We start from the raw sequence: 10,753 nt of genomic DNA on the forward strand, positions 1-10,753 counted from the left end.
TTTCAGAATTCGATACCACTCGTCGAGTCTTGGAATATACGCTTGATCGCCTCTCTTGAACTGGCGAGTCTCCTCACTACTTATAGGAGTTGAACTTTCCGGGAATAAAAAAATCTCTCAAAATTTTCTCATTTTCGCCGACACATGTAGTCCCATACTGTTCAGATTGGATAAGTTGCAGTTTAACGGCATTGATTCGGTCGAGACTGTTGACCTTCACTCCGGTGAGTGTGGATTCGGGGAGGACTTTCGTTGACTTGTGTGAGTGTCAGGGAAAGAGCCGGCTAAAGCGGCTCGAAAAGAGTTAGTTCGGCAAGCTGAGAAACTGAGTGCTCGAATTGATAAGATTTTTAAACAGATTAAGGAGGCTGAAAAAAGTAGGTAGCCTCCTACCGTCAAATACTATTTAATCACAGAATGTTCATTTCAAACACCGTTTCTAACGTAGTTGTTTTTTGTTATTAATTACACAATGAACATTTTGTGACTTTGGAAACTCGCGAGCTCAACTGAGGAAAACCAAAAAAATCACCAGTCTCTTGCTCGGCCGAGATATGACTTCATCATCATCAAAGCGGCAATACTCGTGTGTGATTATCTGCTGTTTTCATAGGACTCTTCCCTGGGCTTTGTTTGATTTAGTGTGTATAAGGATTAGGGTTATGCTCATAGGAATAGACGGTAGTCAATGGTGAGTGTGCAGCCAAGGAGGCTAAGCAGTGAGTTAACGGGAGCAAAGAGAGTCTTGATTGAAAGTGGTCTTTGTTCGGGGAGGTGTGGTATGGCCACACGAGTTGGTAGGGAGTGCCGCAATTTCATGTTGTTGTGGTGATTTCTTCATACCGTGAAATAAGAAAATCATAGCAACTCCCACGCGACCATTTAAGTTCCTCAAACAAGAGCAAAGACTTCCTCACTGATAGAGGCTCCGTTTATGCAGTTATCGATCACATCATAAGGACGATTAGGTCCATGCCACTCAGACAGATGAGGGATGATGACGCAATTTTATGCGATATTTTCTCAAGTGAAATACTAGTGTGAAGGTCTTCTAGTAGTAGTTATCCAGGCTCCTGTTTTAACACTACGTTTTCCTTTGGATTTTTTCTACCGGTCGTCGAGATGATTTCAAGAAGGAGCTCATCTTTGCTGGTATCATTTCATTCTCGGAGTTCAATCTTAGCATGTTAATTGACAATTGACGTATGTCTTCTAGATAGGGTGAATTAGGTAAGGGAATGAGTGAACCAAGAGGTCATCCGCATTGTGCATGTGGAAGGCGGGGTCACGAGTCGGTGATGTTACCAAGAGCATCGACGGACGTTGGTCTGATTCGTCCATGGTGTCGATTAAAGTGTAGAGGCCTAGTGGGAGTGTCTAGCAGAGTTGGAGGTCCTTCGTGATGGGAAGGTGTTCACTACAACTGTGGTAAATGGTTTCTTAAGGACGGATTTAACGTTATTGTGTTTTCACGAGTGGAGTAACAGCAGGGTATACGATATTCTAATGAGATCTGTACAGTGGCATGGGAGGCTTCTTATCTTTGAAAACTTGCACTGCATCATCATCAAGTCACTTAGCAACTCACGAGAGATCCAAGACAACATCCAAGGACGCGGAATCGAAGCCTCTGATTGTGAAATCGAGAGCTCTATTGCAGAACTGAAAAGTGTAGAAACGAAGTAGATCTGTCTGTTTCACATGTGTAGATTTAACTTTGAGAATTCCCACAAACTTGAACATGGTTACAATTTGAAATGGTCGATACATGTAAGGTTGAAAGATCCATCTACGACAACTTGAATTCATTCATCCCTGTTCATGCGATTTCTACAAACTCTCACATAGTAATACATTATGACTTAGTGAGACAAGACCATACCGAACTAGCAAGCCTTCCAGCACCGGAGTGATTAGAGTAACAACTAGATTACTCCTCTTCACCAGAGAGTTTGAGCAAGGTACTATCACGATGACTTTAACCGACTCCCTACGTTATACATGCGTAATCAACAAATGTATAATACGCTAGAACATCGAATTGAAGATTTTATGTCGGCTTGTGAAACGCTAAGGCTAGGGAGGCTAGGAATCAGCGATTCCATTATAGCGATAAAGCTCATTATAAAAGTATCCAATTGAGTGTTATGGAGAACGCATAATCATTATTCAGTTTGTTGCCTATATTCAACCATGCGTGCTGCAAGTATTCTATATTTCGCTCTATCGGCTGGTGTTGCATTCGCTCACGACGTGGACTATTGCGAGCAACTGTGCCAAAGCATCGATTCCTGTGAGTCTTCTAAGCAAGGTTCCTATTGCAAGAGTGATGGATCGTGCTTTGGTATGTATCATGATGGTTTTGGTTATGAATACCAACCAGCAAATGCAGCTGGTATGGAACCTGTGTATTGCCCTATGGTTGAGCATGCACCTGGCAAGGTGGGAGACAGTCGCTCTTGTGTCGAAGTGATATCTTCTTGTTGTTGTTAGGTTCTCATCATCTACACTGGTGGTACTATAGGCATGCAGCCTTACCCTAATGGTACACTACATCCAGTACCGGGATACCTTACTGATCAGATCAACAATATGGAGGAGTTACAGCAGCCTGGCATGCCTGAGTTTACTGTCCTCGAGTATGAAAATTTGATTGATAGTTCCGATGCTACTCCTGAGAATTGGGTCACTATGGCTAAGGTAAGTTATATACCCTCGCATATCTCATTTGAATGTCTTGGTCTTTAGACTATCGAAGATAACTATGATGATTATGATGGTTTTGTTATTCTGCACGGCACGGACTCGATGGCCTACACTACGAGCGCATTGTCTCTCATGCTTGAAAATCTGTCGAAGAGTGTTGTTGTCACTGGTTCCATCTTACCATTTATTGATCCTCACAGCGATGCCAAGAGGAACATCGTCGTTTCCGTTATGTTCGCTGGTAGGCTAGAATGAGTATTTGCCGTTGTTCCGTAGTTTATATCATCATTCAGGTAAATATACGATACCAGAAGTGTGCCTCTTCTTCGACACAGTTCTCTTGAGGGGCAATAGGGCTACTAAGGTAAGATAAAATGTATAGTTTTCTATGTTTCTATACTGTGTTCAGGTTGATGCTAGTGCTATCGAGGCCTTCGGTTCGCCCAAGGAACGTCCTCTTGCCACCATCGGTGTTGGTATTGACTTCAGTAAGGATCTCCTTCTTCCTGCACCATCAGCTCCTCTCACCGTACAGACAACAATGGCGGACTCTATCCTCGCTGTGCGCATGGTAAGTGTTGACTGCATTCCTCTTGGTGTATCACTAGTTATCAGATTCCTGGTTTGTCCAGCTTACTCTCCCTTGATGTTAACGACATAAATGGTGTTGTTCTTCTGCTGTACGGCACCGGCAATGCTCCTTCTAACGCGAACTTCCTCTCATGGTTGCAAAAGTACGTTTCGAATCTTTTCGTGATTCTCGTGATTATCATTGTCAGGTTGGATGATGGGCAAATCCCCGTGGTTGTGGTATCCCAAGTTCTTAAGGGTGTTGTTAGCCTCGGTGACTATGCTGCAGGCTCTCAGCTACTCCGTTATGGTGTCATCAGCGGTGGTGACATGACTCCTGAGGCTGCTGTTGCCAAGCTCAGCTATTTACTGGGCAAGGGATACACCATTGATGAGATCAAGAGCGAGTTTGGTATGAACTTGGAAGGCGAGATTACTGTGGTAAGTGTTTGGGTCTTTGGCGCTGCTTCTTATTCCTTTATTCAGAACGAAGTTTCACAAGGGAATCCTTTCGATCCTGTTAACGACTCGGCCACTGAACTTCTCAGTATTGAAGAACCCAAGATGATTGTCGTCTAATCCACAGACGTTCATGATATGTTTATTTTTTGTAATTACTGTATAACTAGCTATGTTGAACCTAACCACTGAGCCGGTTGTGGCATTCAGTATCTCGCTCTTCAATTTTACCCAAATCCACTATTGAATGCGTTTAGCATTGTTGTGGAGTTCTTCTTATGTTTTCTACTTTCACAAGTCGAGATTAATTTTAATGAAGATAAGCGTTTTGAGTTGTCCTTATGGTGGCGAATGAACTTGAACAAACTGACTCATCACTTGCAGCGAATTCCTGAGCTTCTCACAGATAGTCAACGGCTCGGTGAAGCGATAAATGTTAAAGGCTCCGGGGATGAGGAGTCTGAGAAGTTCTATGTTGGGAATCAATTTCCCAGCAAATTCCTTTCGTATCTCTTCAACTTTTAATTCCAACACGTAAGTATCTCTTGGGCGAACTCAAAAGTACGTGGGGAAAACCAACAAAAGGTATAGCGATCGTACATTGCATATCAGTGTGTGATGAGTTTTCATTGGTGTTTGCTCAACATATATAGTCTTGTTCGTTTAAGAGCCCTAATGATGTAAGACTATTGTTGGCACTCGTGACAACGCAATACCGACTGACTTTTCCCTGTGAGATAAGTGTTATTGCAGAAATGAGAAACAACATTTGAGGGACACATCAATCACTCGTTGGTATCTTCACTCCTTCAGTTATTCTTCCCATGATCTATAACAGAACAATGAGGATTTGGTGAACCTAACTTTATGAGATCAACTTACGCACCAACGACCTGCCCTGCACTTCAGCTTGTGGACTGATCACTTCGGCTTCCTTTTCCACGTCGATATTGTAACTGCAGTAATAGTAGCGGGATATGAATCAGTATGGGAGATGCACTCACGTGTCCCAACTAATGAGCACAACAGCTGCAAACACGAGTGCTGAGCCGAGCATATAAACACTTTTGAAACTGTGAAGAGCAAGGATTGTACCTGAGGCCCCACAGAGGTGGAGGGAACATCCTCATCGAAAGACTTACTATCAACAACCAAGGATAAAGGTATTGTCAATGATAGGCCGACAGCTGCTGATAGTGGCGAAAGTAAAATCACCTGGACGAAGGATCGCCTCTGTTCCAACAACAGCCGAAGTAGATCGCTGTAGTTTCGACAAGTGTGACAATTATTGTGTTTTCCCTTACACTCTGGCAGATACTGTATATGGTGCCGATCTTCTGACGCTTTCATAGTAGACATAAGTTGAATCATGATGTAGAGTGTTTGAAACATGGGGGTGCTCATACAGTAGCAGTTTATCATCATCAGTATACAAATTTGAATTTGAATCCCCAATCTCAGCACTTACAGCAACTGTGAGTAGATAGTCCGATGCGACACTGCCGAGCACAGCATTGGCCGTCATAGCACCGAATTGACCCCAGGTCGGTAAGGCCTGAGGAAAAGACTCACAACGACTACCAAGGGGACTTACCAAAGTCTCAAGTCCTGTCATTTGGCACAGGGCTAGCAAAGGGATCTGAGATGATCAATACACTAGATGCCACGAGAGGAGTGTTGTTACTCCCATAACAAAGGCAACAACACCGAACATGCCGAAGACGTACGCCACCATGCGCTCATCAGGTACCTGAGGGTGCTGTATGATGTACCACAGAGCGTGGTATGCTCATACCCAGAGTTTAATGAAGCACGAGAAGAGGCCGTAACAACAGGCTGATGCCAGCGCTAGAGAGTCGCCAAGGATGCTCTCTCGGACCTGTGGGTGTATGAACATTGTCATTCACAGGAGCATACCGCAAAGTCGGCTTTGGGTGACGGTTGATTGAGTGCTGTTATGAGGACTCCGAATACGCAGAGGAGCACTGCAAGGATGGGCACGGCTCTACAGAGAGGATATCCCAAGAGGACCTAACGAGCAGCACGAGGTGGCGATGTGTTGGGGGAGTGGACCTACTATGGAGAAGATGAACGTGAATACACTAGAGCAACTGGAAAGGGAGCTGTTGGTAGCCACCGAAGTGTACCTAGAGGATATCAATCGAGAGTCAAACGATCCTTCCCTTTGTACTTCAGCGAGATGTTGTAGGTCAACTGTGACGCGAACCACATCGCACCTAAAGAAGATGGTTCTTGGATTGTAATAATGCGAGATGAGGTGCTTTATGTGAGTTACCCAACGCCCACACCAGCGTCCCTTTCGGCCACGCTGATCGCCCTCCCGCATGATCAGACTCATCGAGTAAAGCCTCCTCCTCTTCGGTTGGGCCCTGTCCCGGTATGTGGATGTATTGGCGGAATGCCAACAACAATACAGAGAGGGTGAGGGAGTAGACCTACGATAACAGTCTTGGCAAACAGCATATGGTGTTGATCACCGTGAGGGCCACGGGTTTGTCATAACCACCACTTGTGAAGATAAGCTGAATTATCGCACCCGAAGCTACGAAGAGGACCACGACCAAAGCCATGACCTAAAGATGGTAGTGATGGAGCATTTGAGGGGGACCTACGGCCAACCCTAGCAGCGTTCTCTTGGTGACATTTCGAATCATGAGAGAAGAACTACACCGACGATGGTGGGAGACACACAAAATATGTAACGCTTCGCTCCGCTAACCTTATCATTGAGAAGCATTGCGACTCAAAACTTAGTTGCATTGGAAACGGCATTATGCAGCAACGTCCCATGCTTCCGGAAGGATTCTGTTCTTCGAACTCCACCACACGGAACGCCCATCTTGGACCCGCCCCCCTTGGCGATCTCAACAACAACAACAACGCCATCACTTACCGAAAGACGCCTCAGTCAACCGACTGCAAACCTGCGGTGAGTCGATTCCTCCCGTTATATGCCGTAACGTCGATGAGCCCAGCACCAACCTACATTGACGATGAGTCATACAGAATACCACACCTCCCTGAACTGTGCATTGTTGTTGAAGTATTATCTCCATCAACCGAAGAGGCAAAAATCACAAGGATACACCACCTTATACGATTCATCAGTAGGTTGATCATCCCACCTTGACTCGTCCATAGTAGCCGTCTCGCCGATGAACATTCTGATCCAACCTCCGCAGAAAGCCGTCATTCACAATACCTTTATGGCATCACAACACAACTCCTTCGAACGTGAGAAAAAATGAACATCGGATATATAAGACTCTACTGTCCTCATTAGCACTGTTAAAATGGTGGTCTTCAACAACCGCATGATTGACCTGAAATGCAACTTCAGTTCAATCCACGAAGCCGTCCTCCCATTCTCACTTTTAGCAGCCGCATTGCTGAGCTCATCACCGCTAGTAACTCTGATAGTGTTCGATCCTCCAAGTACTGGGTCCTCTTCTGGTATCGATTTGGCAATCTAAAGATGCCAGGTGCCGGGGTCGAACCCTGGACCTCTCTGCCCTACCTCGGTGAAAATTTCATCGATATCAATGCCACTTTTAGCACTAGTTTCAAAATACTTCAAGCCGAGCTCTTCCGCCAAGGCATTTGCCTCTTCATTGGAAACCTATCCGCAATCACCTCCTTATCGACAGCGGAGCGAAGCTCCTAACCTGTCGTAAATCTGCCATGTCCGCCTTATTACCGACCAACACTATTTCCACCCCTCCATTTGTACCTACAGTAATAATAGTAAATCCAGACTCGCTTCGCTCCGCTGTAAACTCCTAGCCTGGCTACTTTACCAAAAATCGTTCAGTGATGAACTGGATGTCAAATCGTCGGTGCGCATGGTGACATTCCCCTACAAATTTACTACCTTTCTCATCGCGTACTTGGTCAACCCAGCTTCTAACAGAATTGAAAGATTCTTTCGAGCTCAGATCGAACACCACGACACATGCCGCAGTATCTCGCAGGTAACTAACAAAGATCAAATAATTCGGAAATTCTTCGCTGTGCGTGAAAGATACTACGCAGGTATCAGAGATCTGAACCTCTCCTGTCCAGCCGTATCCCACAACTGCAATTTGATCATCCGACCATCGTCAAGTGTGATCACTTTCGCCACAAAATCTATACCTGATCACTGAGCGTCGTAACACTACCTGCTTCGCTCCGCCCTCAATACCTATAGTGGCTTGATAATGCGTATCAAATGCTCCATACAAGAAGCGTGTGATGATACTAGTCTTCCCGACACTTTGATCACCAAGGAAAATGACTTTATGAGAGCTTATTGGTCGCTTCTCACTGGACTGCTCTGATGCATGGCTCGACGACATAACTCAATTGGAAAAAACAACAACTATAATCATCGTACATCACCCAGTAGTGAAGTCAACCCCATAAATAACACGTAAACTCTCTCTCTATAGTACACGGATCATCATTCCTTCTCAGGCTGCAGAACTTTATCTTCTTTTCTGCTACGCTTGGCTTCCCTCCTCTTAGCACCATCCTCAGTCTCCTGCCGCTCCCCAGCGGCCCAACCCTTCCCTTTACGGCGCTCTGCAAAGTCCCGCCACGATTCGCCAGCTGAACCAATACAAGAATCAGATGAGCCGTAACGCTACGCTACTTCGGAAATGACATACAGTGTTCGATCATAGTGTGATGTACCCGCCCAGATGTAGTACCCTTAGCCGGTGGTCGATTGTTCCTTTGCCCCCTCCTAATCTCGCCATTATCATCACCACTCTCCCCTCCTGGAGCTGCCCACCGCTCCGCCTGTCTAACTTGGGCATCCATCATACCTGATACACATCAGAGTAGCGACGATTGATGATGCGCTCAGTGCGAATCGAACCGGGGACCTTTCCCATGAACTCACGTTGTAACTTCTGTTGGTGCTGTCGATCCTTATCGAATGCCACTCCCTCTTCATGATTCCGAGTGTCTACCAGAGCGACCAAGCCTCATCCCACCACCACTACCACACTATCAATTTCGCCCACTTATTCCGAACGCTTTAGCTGCTCTCTCCGCTTGTCGTTGCTGCATTTGAAGGTACCTAACCGACAACTCAGGAATCTACAAAGGCGTTCGCTCCTCCGGGTGAATGGTATTACTCATGTGTCGTCGCCATTTGATCGGCCTCGAGCTCTCCTCCATGGGCCTCGGCCTCGGCCCTCCGCTCATCGAGCTCCTTATATCTGAGCCGCTTAACTGCTCGGAGCCGTCGTGTTGAGGTATTTACTACAGCTTCTGTCTTTCCTTGTCTACCTTCTTCTGGACTATATCCTCCTCCTCCCCGGATTCTAGTAAAGTATCCTGCAGGTCCAGCAACTTCACCTCAATCTCTCTCTTCTGATTGTGATAACTGCCAAAGATATTCTTCGCTGTGCGCATGGAGGCACCGCACTGTGAAGATTCGACAAGCACTATATCTCCATTTCGTTCAAGCCAGAGCCTCCCTTACATCAGCTCCGGGTCGGCCTTCTTCGGCTTAGGAGGGGCAGCCGCCTCAGCCTCCCTAAATGGCTTGATGTCGGTCCTCTGAGGTCGGAGGTAGGACTTGTTACGTTGGACCTAATTATCATCATAACAATGGACGTCTGTTCTGCTGATTGCCAATGCATTACATAACCACTGGTGCCACTCCCTCGGGCTGTCTGCAGACCTATGCCGTTGTACATTGAAAGCAGCGGCGCAACTTGCAGGAGGGATAACGTGTCTTACCCTTTGGGTTTATCGATCAGCCGGGCGCAAGCTTATAAAAATTCATGAATTCTCACTTCGAATGCTCTCGGCGTGTCCAGTAGACCTGTCTTGAGTTTCAAGATTGGATTCCACATGTAAAATTCGATCATGTGAGCGCTCTTGGAACTCAGCCGAGTTCCAAGAAGAACTCTGCTGACCCCTGAAGAGTAAAGAAGATCTGAGATCACGGCTAACACCCCGGAAGAGCACTCTTGAGAGAAGCTCTCGCACGCTTATCGAGATCCACATAAGACCTACGACAAAGGATATCGTGGCTCACGATGAACTCGGCTGAATCGCGTAGCGCATCATCATGTTATAGTGATTTTCGAACATAATGCTAGATGAAGCACGGTAGAAAAAAACCAAACACTTCTGCCTCTTCTAAACAAGATAGGATCGCACTTCAGGAGATCTAAGGACATTGGACACCATACGAGATGCACGATATGAGTCTCCGGGGACTATGGACACCACATTCGAGTTGTGGTGTATCGAATTACCTTCAGAGTAAGAAACTACACGTCATTCGATCATGGTTATTTGAACCCTAGTAGATTCTCGAGCCTTGGTAACCTAGCAACCTTGGTTAACTCATTGTAGGAACCGCATGTGCCCCTAAGGCACCATTCACCTTCCCATATCCCAACTCCCGCATCCACTCTTCCCCTGTCCTTCTTCAACTAACTGAGAACTCAAAAGTGTAGTTTTAGGTATAGATATTCATCGTTAACAAAATGGAAGGCTCCAGGTCGGTCGTCTGCGCACAGGCAGTGAGATCAACGCACGATGAGCCTAGTATGTAGTGGTTATTATCTCGAAATAATAGTCAATTGAATAGCAACGCACACATGAATAGTCAAGAGATAATCTTCAAATAATAACTAAAATTATACGTCACCTTCTACTTCTTCAAGACCTTCATAGCCACGAAGCCAATGATGGCAAGACCGACAAGACCACCAATGACACCACCGATGATGGCACCAGTATTGCTGTCATCAGATGACGGCGCTGGAGTGGTAGTTGTAACCATAACCAATGGCTCGCTCTCGACCGTCACACTCGACACCTCTACACCGGCCAAGTCCAAGTTACTAGCCATGTTCGTCTCGAGCGCCTGGTTGACATCGGGATTGCTGTCCAGAGCCTCAGCACCCTCTTGATAATCAGCAATAGTCTCCGGAGTAGCTTCGACCTCATAGGTCACATCCAAGTTGAGGTCACCCTCAGCAAGTCGACG

At 46.0% G+C, this 10,753-nt stretch overlaps 6 protein-coding genes across 6 annotated transcripts in view; 2 read left to right on the forward strand and 4 right to left on the reverse strand.

The window, feature by feature from the left end:
* The window catches only part of Pmar_PMAR020655 (hypothetical protein), a gene marked incomplete at both ends in the record, with an annotated part of 1,081 nt that extends 696 nt beyond the window's left edge, over positions 1–385 (forward strand). Inside the window, 2 exons of the mRNA XM_002775629.1 lie at positions 166–224; positions 273–385. Coding sequence (XP_002775675.1) covers positions 166–224; positions 273–385 — 172 coding nt within the window. The remainder of the gene's footprint in view (positions 1–165; positions 225–272) is intronic.
* Positions 386–2,186: 1,801 nt separating this feature from the next.
* Positions 2,187–4,012, forward strand: Pmar_PMAR020656 (L-asparaginase, putative). The gene is made up of 8 exons (XM_002775630.1): positions 2,187–2,442; positions 2,494–2,700; positions 2,749–2,947; positions 3,000–3,070; positions 3,116–3,277; positions 3,322–3,440; positions 3,486–3,717; positions 3,763–4,012. Exons 1-8 carry the CDS (start codon positions 2,194–2,196, stop codon positions 3,853–3,855), a joined length of 1,332 nt encoding a protein of 443 aa, XP_002775676.1. The 5' UTR covers positions 2,187–2,193; the 3' UTR covers positions 3,856–4,012.
* Positions 4,013–4,500: 488 nt separating this feature from the next.
* Pmar_PMAR020657 (conserved hypothetical protein) lies at positions 4,501–6,419 on the reverse strand. Its single transcript, XM_002775631.1, has 14 exons — positions 6,369–6,419; positions 6,234–6,329; positions 6,032–6,191; positions 5,927–5,972; positions 5,813–5,882; positions 5,653–5,766; positions 5,531–5,614; positions 5,420–5,485; positions 5,330–5,374; positions 5,204–5,290; positions 4,878–4,950; positions 4,740–4,830; positions 4,618–4,691; positions 4,501–4,564 (listed from the first exon to the last, which is right to left on the reverse strand). Exons 1-14 carry the CDS (start codon positions 6,408–6,410, stop codon positions 4,545–4,547), a joined length of 1,068 nt encoding a protein of 355 aa, XP_002775677.1. The 5' UTR covers positions 6,411–6,419; the 3' UTR covers positions 4,501–4,544.
* A 640-nt stretch (positions 6,420–7,059) lies between these two features.
* On the reverse strand, positions 7,060–8,093 carry Pmar_PMAR020658 (RAB6 protein, putative; the record flags this gene model as incomplete). The annotated part of the gene is made up of 7 exons (XM_002775632.1): positions 7,060–7,079; positions 7,129–7,225; positions 7,274–7,375; positions 7,422–7,486; positions 7,628–7,731; positions 7,785–7,890; positions 8,021–8,093. The coding sequence occupies 7 exons, from the start codon at positions 8,091–8,093 to the stop codon at positions 7,060–7,062; spliced, it is 567 nt and encodes a 188-aa protein (XP_002775678.1).
* A 71-nt stretch (positions 8,094–8,164) lies between these two features.
* On the reverse strand, positions 8,165–9,467 carry Pmar_PMAR020659 (Pre-mRNA-splicing factor cwc-21, putative). The gene is made up of 8 exons (XM_002775633.1): positions 9,393–9,467; positions 9,230–9,339; positions 9,011–9,130; positions 8,880–8,963; positions 8,766–8,821; positions 8,642–8,707; positions 8,448–8,564; positions 8,165–8,346 (listed from the first exon to the last, which is right to left on the reverse strand). The coding sequence occupies exons 1-8, from the start codon at positions 9,444–9,446 to the stop codon at positions 8,198–8,200; spliced, it is 756 nt and encodes a 251-aa protein (XP_002775679.1). The 5' UTR covers positions 9,447–9,467; the 3' UTR covers positions 8,165–8,197.
* Positions 9,468–10,414: 947 nt separating this feature from the next.
* Pmar_PMAR020660 (conserved hypothetical protein) overlaps positions 10,415–10,753 on the reverse strand; it is a gene marked incomplete at both ends in the record, with an annotated part of 1,309 nt that continues 970 nt past the window's right edge. Inside the window, one exon of the mRNA XM_002775634.1 lies at positions 10,415–10,738. Within this exon, the coding sequence (XP_002775680.1) occupies positions 10,415–10,738 (324 nt within the window). The remainder of the gene's footprint in view (positions 10,739–10,753) is intronic.

Source organism: Perkinsus marinus (assembly GCF_000006405.1).
Source record: "Perkinsus marinus ATCC 50983 genomic scaffold scf_1104296955874, whole genome shotgun sequence".
NCBI classification, from domain to species: domain Eukaryota; phylum Perkinsozoa; order Perkinsida; family Perkinsidae; genus Perkinsus; species Perkinsus marinus.